The 12,464-nt window shown below is 33.8% G+C and overlaps 1 protein-coding gene across 1 annotated transcript; it reads right to left on the bottom strand.

Moving 5' to 3' along the window:
• Nucleotides 1-8,854: 8,854 nt before the first annotated feature.
• Nucleotides 8,855-9,490, bottom strand: LOC145632959 (secreted RxLR effector protein 161-like). Its single transcript, XM_081685276.1, has 2 exons — nucleotides 9,419-9,490; nucleotides 8,855-9,340 (listed from the first exon to the last, which is right to left on the bottom strand). The coding sequence occupies exons 1-2, from the start codon at nucleotides 9,488-9,490 to the stop codon at nucleotides 8,855-8,857; spliced, it is 558 nt and encodes a 185-aa protein (XP_081541402.1).
• Between the last annotated feature and the right edge of the window lie 2,974 nt (nucleotides 9,491-12,464).

Here is a 12,464-nt window from a genome sequence, read left to right as displayed (position 1 = left end):
TATGATGTCTTTTATTTTCTTTCCTAATATTCTTGTTAGTATCATGTTAGGGTTAAAGCTTCGATCTTTGATGTCTAGTGACATGCTAGGGTTTGTTATTAATCTTGTTAGTATCATGCCTAGGATCTTGCTATCATTATGCTTTATTTTTAACATGAACATGAACATGATTATGATTTATGATTATTTTTATAATTGTTATTCTGATTATTATGTTGCTTGATCTGTTCCAATTTCTGAGAAAACAAATGGAGCTGGGGCTGGGGTCGTGGATCTTTCTTCTTGAATTCAGGACTTCTAGGCCCTACCCCGTCATCCGACTTTGATGGACGACGTGTTCAATGCCAAGCCAAATTTGCTCTCAGTTGCTAAATTTACGAAAGATCATTTTGTAAGTTTACCTTTTTTGGAGTCCGGGAAAGGAGCGGGGGCAGAAACAAGCGACCGGGCTCGTGAAAGTTTGATAGCTTTTTGGGAACTTCTTTCCCTGAATCTAACCGAGGTTCGCGGTGGTGGAGGAACTGGATCGGGTTGTTTCGATCCCAAAGGGCAAAATAATCGATGAGGACGGGGTAGCCCCGACTTCCATAGGTCCTTGTTTCAGGCCAGGTGGTGTGGTCCTTCGAGCTTACAGAACAAATTTGTATCTTTAGTTATGCAATATCTCATTTTTCACTCCGGACCTTTTCTCTATCCTATCATCTCATGCATTGCCCGGATCATACGATTTGGCGGTAGAGTGTCACCTTGACGTGGTGGAAGTCATCAGTTCGAGCCTGATTATCCCTATGCTGCTGCCACTTCTTCAGACCAGCCTTCCTTCCGGGAGGGCAGCAAGAAAGCTACTCCAAGTAAATTCCAACGAGTCCATTTCTTATTGTTATTGCTTGATCACACCTTTTATGCATGTTTAAAGGGAATTTGGTACTTAATAAGATAATTAATAATCTTGTTTAAGGTCAATATGATTATAATTCAAGTGATCGTCAATAATAGTTTATTTGTGCATTAATATTCAACCAACATAGATAAACAGGTTTAGGGTTAATCCTATTAATTGCATGTTAGTCAGAAAGCGCACATGAATACGATCAGCATAAAGTAGAGGCCTATTATTAAGGCAGGTTCAATCTCTTTTAGGTTGGATTTGTACCTTCATCCCCAAACTACCAGTCATGGTTCCAGACCTATTGGAGTTAACGATCTCTTGGATCGTTAAGGGGTGTAACCTTCACCCTGTGAACGGTTTACAAGTTCCTAAAACTTGTTGGCGACTCTTTTGCTCTATCTTCTTTCCCTTTGGACGCCACCTTACTTTAGTGTATGATCACAGTGGGTTTCAAGCTAGGGGTAATGCTTGAAATATTCCCTACAGTATTCCACTAAAGATTATGGGTTGCATTTAAGTCGGTGATAAACATAAAGTATAGAAAAATTTTGAATTTCGAATTCCATTTCACAATTAAAATGGTATTCGGATTGTGGGTTGCATTTAAATCGGCGATAATAAAAATAAAGTATAGAAAATTTTTGAATTCTATTAAACAATTATAGTTTCTAATTCCAATAAAAATTTCTCTACCGTTTTTTTCTCTCTCGTCTCCATTTCTCTCTCATCTCTCTGTTTTTCTTTCCTTGAAAATTGAAAATGGCGGATTTAGCACCGTTTCACTACAGACTAATGTCAAACAGAGAGTCTTTTTCATCACGATTGACTGTTATTAGTGATTTTTATTGCCAACTTTTGCTTTATTTTTTTAAAGAAGAACACCGAATAGTTAAGGATATGTTATTATTGAAGTTGAACCAATTACTGAATTTACCTTAACTGCTAGCCTGCTAGGGATCTACAAACGTCCACTAATTATGTCATCTGGTACCATGTAAACAAAGTTGCCGATGGTCGTGTGGTTACTAAGTTTAATTTGACTGAGAAAAAAAAATTAAAGAATAGATTTTGTTGGTTTAGACCAGAGTCGTTTTTGACATTTTAAAGTTTGTTTAAATAAATCCTTTAGTTTTATTATAATTTTAAAATAGTTAAGTAATAAACTATTGTTTGTTTAGTTCATGTAATTTGTTAATTTTATGCAATTTGTTAATTCGTAAATAATCTTCTATACTATTTACTAAAGTAATCACCAAATAGGATATTTGATATAATTATTTGAAAAAATTTCCTTCCATTTTTAAAATATAAATTCACATCAAAATATAAAATATTGAAATTATTTTAACATAAAAAATAGCGATGTATCTTAGAGCTGACCATTTCGAATATCCGATCAGATTCGATCCAAAATTTTATCTCGCGCTTGTTATATTTTTTTCTAAAATAAAAAATGTTATAAGTATAACTAAGTGAAAGCACCTATGAATTTATTATAAGAAAACGGCTAGTTAGACAGAGAGTCGTACCAATTATATGACGGCCGAGCCCGCGTCTCCCAGGAAAGTTACCTACGACGTTGAGGCGAGTCTTTCCTAGACAAAGAGTCGTACCCATTATAGGCCTCCGTAGAGAACTCGAGAATCCTTTTCTCATTCATCTTTCCACAAATAGAAAAATAGTTTTTATGCAAAATAAAGCTTTTGACTCTCACACAAATGCGAAACTCTATCTATTCTATATGCCCTCTTAAGTCTACCCACAATTTTTATTATTCCCAATTTTAATCTTTTTAGCACCGTTAAAACTGATACCACTTTGTAACACCCCCAAATCTCCCTCTACGGAAATACTAGTAAAATACGTATAATTATACCGTAGAGATATACTTAGGCGTATTACCACCACGTGATTACGCAAGGTTACTCAAACTACTAAATAAATCAATACTTTGCAGCGAAAACTTCAATACTCTTCTTTATTTAATACTCCGTAATAGACCAAAATAGTAACCATTGTCATGAGTACTCAAAAATAAATACAAAGACCAACATTCCTAAACTAGGTGAAGCAAATCCCGGGACTCCCATATGCTCATTCATGACTCCACCTGTAAATAGTCAACACTGCTTACCATTACGGTAAACAGGACGAACCAAAACAAATAAGAAATACGGATTAGCAAATTATGCTAATTACGATAAGTGCAAGATAATGTAAACTAAATTTATTTGCAAACATGCTTTTAAAATCAATTCTAATAATTAAACCAATAATTCCAACTTATAATTCCAAAACCAATTTCAATAATAGCAATCAATAGTCAAATTCAATAAAACCAATTCCTCATTAAAATCCAATTCCTTTAAAACCAATTCCTCACCCAAGTGTGCACATCCCCCAAGCTAGTTTCCTTATGCTACAAGACTATTCTTGAGGAAAGATCCGGTCATATAAAGTCCAAGCCCTTATCAATAAACCAAATCCGCATAGTGAGATTACCAACATGCTTGTAAAGCATTAATTCAATAATAATTCAATAAATCCTTTTTAAATCCAATAATTCCATGCTTTGTAATAATAATTCAAACTCTTTTTTACAACATGCTTCCAAAATCAAACCTTTTAAAACATGAATAATAATTGTAATTATTCAAAATATCATATAAAATCAATACTCCAATTTATTTATCAAAACCAATTTATTTAAACATGCTTTTATTTCATAAATCATAATTCAATTCAATTCAATCATCATAAAACCATTCAAAACATGCTTATTCAAACCAATCTCTTTCAAGGTATCTAGCCACCTAATGTACCTTGATCCTTGCTTAGCAAAATCACACAAAAGGAACCACAAGAATCTTGATCGAACACACCCTACAAATAAATATAACCTTAATCAATATAAGGTTAAGAAATAATTAAAAACCCCCAACTATAAGTGCATGAACCTTTTAAATTAATTTCTCATAAACATCATTAAAAATCAAATTTTATTTAATTAAAAATACTCATAATAATTATTTATAAATCCCCCATAATAATAATAATAATTGAATAAGAGAAGAGAAGAAGAAAAGATAAGAAACCAAGGAAAAGAGAAGAATTGGATTTGCATTGGAAAGAACAGGCAGAACTTGTAGAGGTTGTAACTCCTTCGATATAACTCCAAATTGGGTGATTCTTGAGCCTAACCTCAAGGATTTTTTGAGAGGAACAATCTTCTGTGAAATGTCAATACCCCAAAAACTGACCAAAAGTTCTTGAAAATTGACTTCAAAGATAAACGGGATGATTTGTATAAAATTGAGGAGAAGAAAAGAAGAGAATTAGTGTGAAGAATGTGAGAGGTATGAAGAGATATTTATAGGATCGATCATGCAAGAATTATGGCAAGAGAATGTGGGAAGAATTATGGCAAGTAGGGTTTATGGGATTACTTGGAGAGGTAAATAAAAGAATTATGGAAGGTTTTGATATTAAGTGATTGTGTATAATTAAATATGGAAGGTATGTTTGTCATGAAAAATAATATGGCAATTGGAATTACTTGGGGAATAATTAAGAGGGATAAAATGCAAGAGAATATAATATCAAATATTAAGAAGATTGAGAAATAGAATTAAGGAAAATAATAGATTTTTGGAGATAATTAAAAATATAATTTACCAATATTATTTTCCCCAAAATAATATAAGAGGGCTGAAAATCTTGAGCTTTCCATAGCTCAGATTTTCGGATTCCCTTAGTAGTATTTAGGAAGATTTTTGCTCGGTTTAGGGAATAAAAATAATTGTGTAAATAATATAGAATAATTAATTAAATAATTAATTAATTAAATACCAATTATTCACCAATAATTAACTAAGAAAATCAGATTTTCTATACATAGAAAATCCGAATTTCCTAGCTAAATAAATGGGAATTTTTGACCATTTAATATAATTAATAAAATATAATTTTGCTTTAATTAAAATATCCGAAATATATAAATAATCTAATGACTTTAAAATAAGACAAATAGATAATAAATCTTATCCAAAATAATAATTAGATTTCAAAATACTTTTGGCGCCAAAATTCAAATATCATTTTTGCTCCAAATAAAAATTTTACTAAAATACCCTTTTTATAAAATAATTTCTAATTAATTAATTAGGAAAAATACGTATGAAAATACGGGGTATTACAACAATAGCTACGCGCTGGCTAGACTCTTATCGAAATTATGTAGATAGAGAAAAAAAGAGCGATTAGAAGGCGCTTGAGCGCTTCCCATACCTGCTTGTTGAAAATCAAAGAAAGAAGGTCCATTTTCCCACATAGTTCGTCGGTCAAACTAACGATTTTCTTCTCAAAGTAATAGAGAGATCTTTTTCTAGTTAGACTTCTATCAATGCAATGAAAGAACCATCCCTTCCTATTTCTTTGTCTTGTCAGATAGAATAAATATGGGACCCCAAAGAGCCCTTCTTAAGGGGGTGGGGTATAAGGGGGGGTTACATACAACTGAGGCAAAGTGCTTTATGATTGAATATCAAAGGCATTCTTTTCATTTGGTAGATCCAAGCCCATGTCCTATTTCGAGTTCAGTAGGAGCTTTGGCAACGACCGTAGGAGGTGTGATGTACATGCACTCATTTCAAGGGGGTGCAACACTTTTAAGTTTGGGCCTTATTTATATTCTATATATCATGTTTGTATGGTGGCATGATGTTTTACACGAATCCACGTTAGAAGGACATCATGCCAAAGCCGTACAATTAGGACTTCGATATGTTTTTATTTTGATCATCGTATCGGAGGTTATATTATTTTTTTTTTGCTTTTTTGTTGGGATTTTTCTCATTATTCTTTGGCAGGTGCGGTAGAGATCGGAGTTTTAGATTCCTGGGAAATCCCTTTTACCCCCAAAAGGGATTTGAGTTTTAGATCCCTGGGAAATCCCTTTTCTTAATACCCTTATTCTTCTTTCATTCAGAGCTACCGTAACTTGGGATCATCATGCTATATTGCTATACTCGCGGGGAAGAAAAAACGAGTAGTTTACGCTTTAGTAGCTACCGTTTTACTGGATCTAGTATTCATAGGCTTTCAAGGAATAGAATATTATGAAGCACCCTTCACTATTTCGGATAATATTTATGGTTCTACCATTGTTTTTTAGCAACAGACTTTAATTTCATGTGATTATAGGTATTCTTTTCTTGATTATACGTGGTATTCGCCAATATTTTGGTCATCTGACCAAGGAACATCACGTATTCACGCTGGCTTTGAAGCAGCTGCATGGTACTAGCATACTATGCTCACTGGAAGTCCGATCCGAAATACCACTATGGTCGTTTTTCCATTAATGTGTAGCGTGGACAAAATAACTTAAGTGATATGCAAATACTATCCTCCCACGAGCTACTGACTTTGTTCCCAATCCCATATTCCCATCCTTTTCTATTGAAATCAGGATTTTCGTTTCTTCCTAGCTGTATAACTACCCATATTTTCTTTAATTTGTATTTTTAGCCTTTTAAAGACAGGTGCATTTATGGGGTTCTTCGAAATTGTCTTATACACTCCATTCTACAATGAGATTAATAGCAAAGAATGAAGGAAAAGAAGGGGAGGGAAAATGAAGGGAAGGGAAAATGTTAGATCAGCAAACTCATGTTGATTGCCAAAGGTTAAGGCTTGGTCCCCCAAGTCAGAATCATTCTTCATCGTGTAGGTGATTGACCTCTTGAATATAGGTTGTAGTTGAAAGGTCACCTTCAAATCAAAATTTATTACTATCAAAATTGTTAAATCTAGCACAAAGTAAGCACAATTCATCAAAATACTTTCTGTATTCCCTCTTCATAACAATAATCACAATACATGAATATATAACACTTAGGATAATAATATCCTCAATATTCTATCATATCTTTTCACAAGATATATTTCCTAAAATATGCACAATAATATCACAATAATATAATATCCTAGATACACTAGAATATCTCCAATACCCCCCTTCAAGTAGGAGCATACGGATCATATATGCCCAACTTGCGGAGTAAAAATTCAAACTTGACTTTACCCAAAGCCTTTGTGAAAATGTCAGTGTAGGGAATAGTTTCAAGCCTTTAAAATCCCACTAGCTTGAACCCCACTGTGATCATACACTAAAGTACGGTGGCGTCCAAAAGGGAAGAAGATAGAGCAAAAGAGTCGCCAACAAGTTTTTAAGGAACTTGTAAACCGTTCACGAGGTGAAGGTTACACCCCTTAACGATCCAAGAGATCGTCAACTCCATAAGGTCATGAACCAAATAAGGGTCCGGGGATGATGGTACAAATCCAACCTAAAAGAGATTGAACCTGCCCTAATAATAGGCCTCTACTTTATTCTGCTCGTATTCATGTGCGCTTTCTGATTAACATGCAATCAATAGGTTAACCCTAAACCTGTTTAATCTATGTTGGTTGAACATTAATGCACAAATAAACTATTATTGGCGATCACTTGAATTATAATCACATTAACCCTAAACAAGATTATTAATTATCTTATTAAGCGTGATTGCAAATACCAATTCCCTTTAACCTGCAATAAAAGGTGATCAAGCAATAACAATATAAAATAATATGCATATCAAGCAACATAATAAATAGTCATAAACATTAGAAAGAACATAGGAAGCATCATACTTTTAAATCATACTTGATATTAAAAACACCCTAGACATGATACTAGGAACCATAAATAACAATCTAAGCGTGATATCTACATCATAAATCAATTAAACCAATAAAATACTTACTTGGATGCCTCGTACCTCTTTCTAATTACAAAATACACGCGTTAGTAACTTCAAGGAAAAATAATAATCAAAACAATTAAATTAAATAATTGAAATAGAAATGTGGGACCAAACCCTCAGAAATTAAACCTTTCACGTCTAGGGCGAAGGCAACTTCGAATATGGCTAGGTGTATCAAGATCTTGTGAATGCGGAATTTTGTATTAAAGAGCAAAGTTTAGAAAGAATGCTAAAAGATCAACGATTCATAAAGTAATTGTTGACGATTAATGATTGTAGATGATGAATGAAAACGGAGTTTATTAAAACTTCAGAATAAAAGAATAATTGGTGAATAATAGATGTAGATGATTGAATGGTGAATGAATATTGATAATCCGTCCATCAAAACGGAGTTTTTGATACGATATTTATAGAGAAAAACATCCAAAAAATATAATTTATCAAAACAGAGTCTGAAGATCGAAAAACCAACTTGGCGCCAGCCCTGGCTCATTGGCGCCAGGACCAGTGGCTAGCGCCAGGCGCCAATGGCTGGCGTCTGGCGCCAATCCTGGTTCCAGGCGCCAAGGCCTGGGGTTGGACGCCAAACCGAATTTTAACGCGTTTTCGAAAATCTGATAATTTTATTGTACTGGAAGATAAAATAATATAATTTCAGTCGAAAATGCTATTTGATCTAATTAAAACTCTGAAGAATCCTAATTGAATTAAGAATGATAAAACCTTCTAGAATGTTCTAGAAGATCAAAACCATTCCTAATTGCATTAGGAATGATAAATCATATTAGGCCCTCCCCTAGATCATTGGGCCGTACTTAAAACTCAACCCGGGCCCAGTTTAGTAAATCGGCCATAAATTCCTCAATATTCATCGGAATTGGGCTTATAATATATCATTGGAAAGGTCTTTGCAAGCCCCATCCAACTACACCACTATTGGACCCATATCATGGACCAACCAAACTAGATTGGCTGTTTTCTTAAAATAAAGTTTTAAAAAACAGAGAGAAGAGAAGAGAAAAGAAAAGAAAAGAAATAAAACTTTCCGCAACACTAGACCTTTCCACACTTTCGTTTCATTCGATTATGATTCGACGTGAAAGGTACTCATCGCTGGGTTTGGTTTTGGGGAGACACAAATGGGTGTCTACAGTCAGCCAACTGAAGCGTCGTAGGCACATACGACAATTTTATCAGACCCTCTGTAATAGTATCTCTGACAAGCTTCAATATGTTTCGTGCGCTCATGAAATACGGGATTTTTCGCATTGTACAATGCCGACTGACTGTCACAATATAGATGCATGCCACTGTCATGGCGCACCCCTAAATCTCGTAGAAGCCGCTTTAGCCACTTCAGTTCACGAGTACAAGCATTCATAGACCGGTACTCTGCCTCTGTAGAGCTCATAGCCACTGTGGGTTGTTTCTTAGTCTTCCATGATACGGGAGATAGACTAAGAAACACAAACCAACCTGTCAGCGAACGCCGAGATAATGGACAACTCGCCCAATCCGAATCACACCATCCTTCCAACTGTAGAGCACTATCAGATCGTAACAAGATCCCTTGGCCTGGATTCTTCTTCAGGTACCTTACAACTCGCAAGGCTGCATCCCAGTGTTCTACCTTCGGACTCTGCATAAATTGAGATAAAATATGCACAGAATAGGCCAAATCCGGCCTTGTAACGACTAAATAAATTAGACGCCCTACCAGACGTCTATACTTCTCAACATCACCAAATAATTCCCCATTTGCCAGAGCTAGCCTGTGGTTTTGCTCCATGGGAAAATCTACAGGTTTTGCATCAAGCAAACCTGTTTCTGTAATAATGTCCAAGGCGTACTTTCTCTAACACATGAAAATTCCCTGCTTGCTTCTGGCTATTTCTAGCCCCAAAAAATATTTCAGAACCCCCAAGTCTTTCATCTTGAAGCAGTCCCCCAAATACGACGTTGCGATTTGGAAATTCTTCTTTTGTTGAAGTCGAGATGCACTCTCTGGTGATGTCGCCTTCATTTTTTTTTTCTTCAATGATGAGAATGTTCATCTTTTCGAACTCATTTGTCATCAATCAAACAGGAATGTCATTCTTTTCGAACCTGCAAATATAACATTTTTTGGTTTTTCCAGAGCAAAACCGAGCTCCAATCAAATATTGGTTTTTCCAGAGTAAACCACACTCAAATCTTTTATTGGTCTTTCAGAGTAACCACACTCAAATCTCTTAATGGTCTTTCAGAGTAAACCACACTCAAATCTCTTATTGGTTTTTCAGAGTAAACCACACTCATATCCAAAGGAGCAAAATCATGCTCGAATCAACTCACAAACCTTGTCTCACGGCACAAGGAGAACCAAATATATCTTGTCTCACGACACAAGAGAGCCGATTTTTTTTTTTTGTTTTTTAATATTGCGTCAAGCATAACACTATTTAATGTCTTCCTCTCCAAAGATGTGTTATAGTGGAGGAAGTCCACCCACATACTCCCACAAAAAAAAAATTCTCCCAAAAAAAAAATCACATACACATGTGATTAACGTGTACCAACCCAAAAAAAATTAAAAATTAAAGAGTATTAATATTGCATAGCGGAAGCAAAATTTTGAATCCCACCGGTGGGTTTAATTTTCTAACCCACCGACAGGGGGGAAATTTTTGTGAGCAGTCCCAAGATTTAACCTGCTCTTGATACCATGTTAGATCAGCAAACTCATGTTAATTGCCAAAGGTTAAGGCTTGGTCCCCCAAGTCAGAATCATTCTTCATCGTGTATGTGATTGACCTCTTGAATATAGGTTGTAGTTGAAAGGTCACCTTCAAATCAAAATTTATTACTATCAAAATTGTTAAATCTAGCACAAAGTAAGCACAATTCATCAAAATACTTTCTGTATTCCCTCTTCATAACAATGATCACAATACATGAATATATAACACTTAGGATAATAATATCCTCAATATTCTATCATATCTTTTCACAAGATATATTTCCTAAAATATGCACAATAATATGCACAATAATATAATATCCTAGATACACTAGAATATCTCCAATAGAAAAGAAAGGGAGGGGAAGGTGAGCTCCATTTTCTCTCCAAAGAGAGAGGGAAAATGGATCTCTCCCTCTCTTTCCCCTTCCTTCCCCCAATCTTTTACCCAAACAAGAAATTTTGTCCTCCTTCATTTCTCTTCTCTTCTTTTCCTTCCATTTCTTCCTATCCAAACAAAGTGTAAATGTAAACTATCATGTCTTTATAGGCCTCCTCATTCCAAACTATCAACCCAGAAGAATACAAATCTATGTGACGAAATATAATGAGATCAAAACAAATTTATACCAAATCCATCTACCATCTTATAATTATCGAAATTCTAGTGATAATATTGTGAACAACAGACAATCACTCAGGAAAACAAAAAAAAAAAAAAAAAAAAAAAAGAACAAAGGATAAAACACTTTAATCTTTTATTATTCTAATATTATTATTATGCTTTAATGAGATGATGATGATTGCTGTGTAAATATTATCATGTCGCTTGATATGTATTATTGTTATTGCTTGATCATGCCTTTTCTGCAGGCTTAAAGGGAATTTGTACTTGAAATCACGTTTAATAAGACAATTAATAATTTTGTTTAGGCTAATATGATTTTAATATAAGTAATCGCCGATAATAGATTTGTATGTGCATTAATAATAAACCAACATACATTATTTAGTGAATTTTATTACTCCCTCCGTTCCCTTTTATTATTTACGTTTTCATTTTAGGTGTTCCTTTTTATTCTTTACATTTAATATTTTTTTTTTTTGGTCATAAATATTAGACAAAATTACCCTTGCTTTACAGTTTAAATACTCAAATATCCAAACTTTTCCATGTGCAGTTGTACTTTTAGTACTATTTGAATGGTTTTTAATACTCGTTAATACTTTCTCTCTCCTTTTTTTTTTTTTTTTTTTTTTTTTTCTCTTATTACTTTCTTCACCCCACATGTACAAGAAGGATTTTAAAGGGAGGAATGTCAGGTATGTAGAAATCCATAACAAGGGTTATTCATGTAATTATACATATGTACAAACAAATGCATATTTTGGTATCATTAGATGATCAAATGGTACCACTAAATATACAATAATACTATATATGCACATAATGGTATTATATATGCATTAAGTTGTACTAAATTTATTCATAAATAGTACCATTGAAGATTAAATGGTACAATATAAACTTTCGGTGGAACAATCAGCATGTGGTCCCCCATCACGTGATACAATCTGACCAAAAAATAGGTGGGGTTCACTTACAGAACTCTCTCTTCCTATCTTTCTCCTCTTTTCTCTCTCTACCATGTGTTTTTAAAATATTTTAATCAATGTTATGTATTTACAAATACATAATATTCTTCCATTTCCTCTTTTCTCATGTACAATATTTTTTTAAAGTAAAATTGTACTTTTAATCATTGAATTATTCCAATATACCTCTAGTTTACACAAAATCATAATAATCGCGCATAATTCCATACGTTTAAAACAAAAGGAAATGGAGGGAGTAAAACTTAGTGATATTTGGTGAAAAATCCGATTCACAAAATCCAAAAAAAAAAAAAAAAAAAAAAAAAAAAAAGAAAAAAAAAAAAAGTGAAACATATTCCTCTTGGTTTCTTACCATAAATAGGCGATTATCTTTGATGTAGTGACACGAACAAAATCCAGAAATAATCTCACTTACTTGGATACACAT

The sequence above is a fragment of the Chenopodium album genome, chromosome 5, assembly GCF_948465745.1.
Source record: "Chenopodium album chromosome 5, dcCheAlbu1.1, whole genome shotgun sequence".
Lineage (NCBI taxonomy): Eukaryota > Viridiplantae > Streptophyta > Magnoliopsida > Caryophyllales > Amaranthaceae > Chenopodium > Chenopodium album.
This window is presented reverse-complemented; position numbering and strand designations above follow the sequence as displayed.

Coding starts and splice junctions, on each gene's coding strand:
- LOC145632959 (XM_081685276.1), bottom strand. CDS start 9,490: ATGGAGCAAAACCACAGGCTAGCTCTGGCAAATGGGGAATTATTTGGT. Junction 9,341..9,418: donor TTGAGAAGTATAGACGTCTG/GTAGGGCGTCTA, acceptor CAATTTATGCAG/AGTCCGAAGGTAGAACACTG.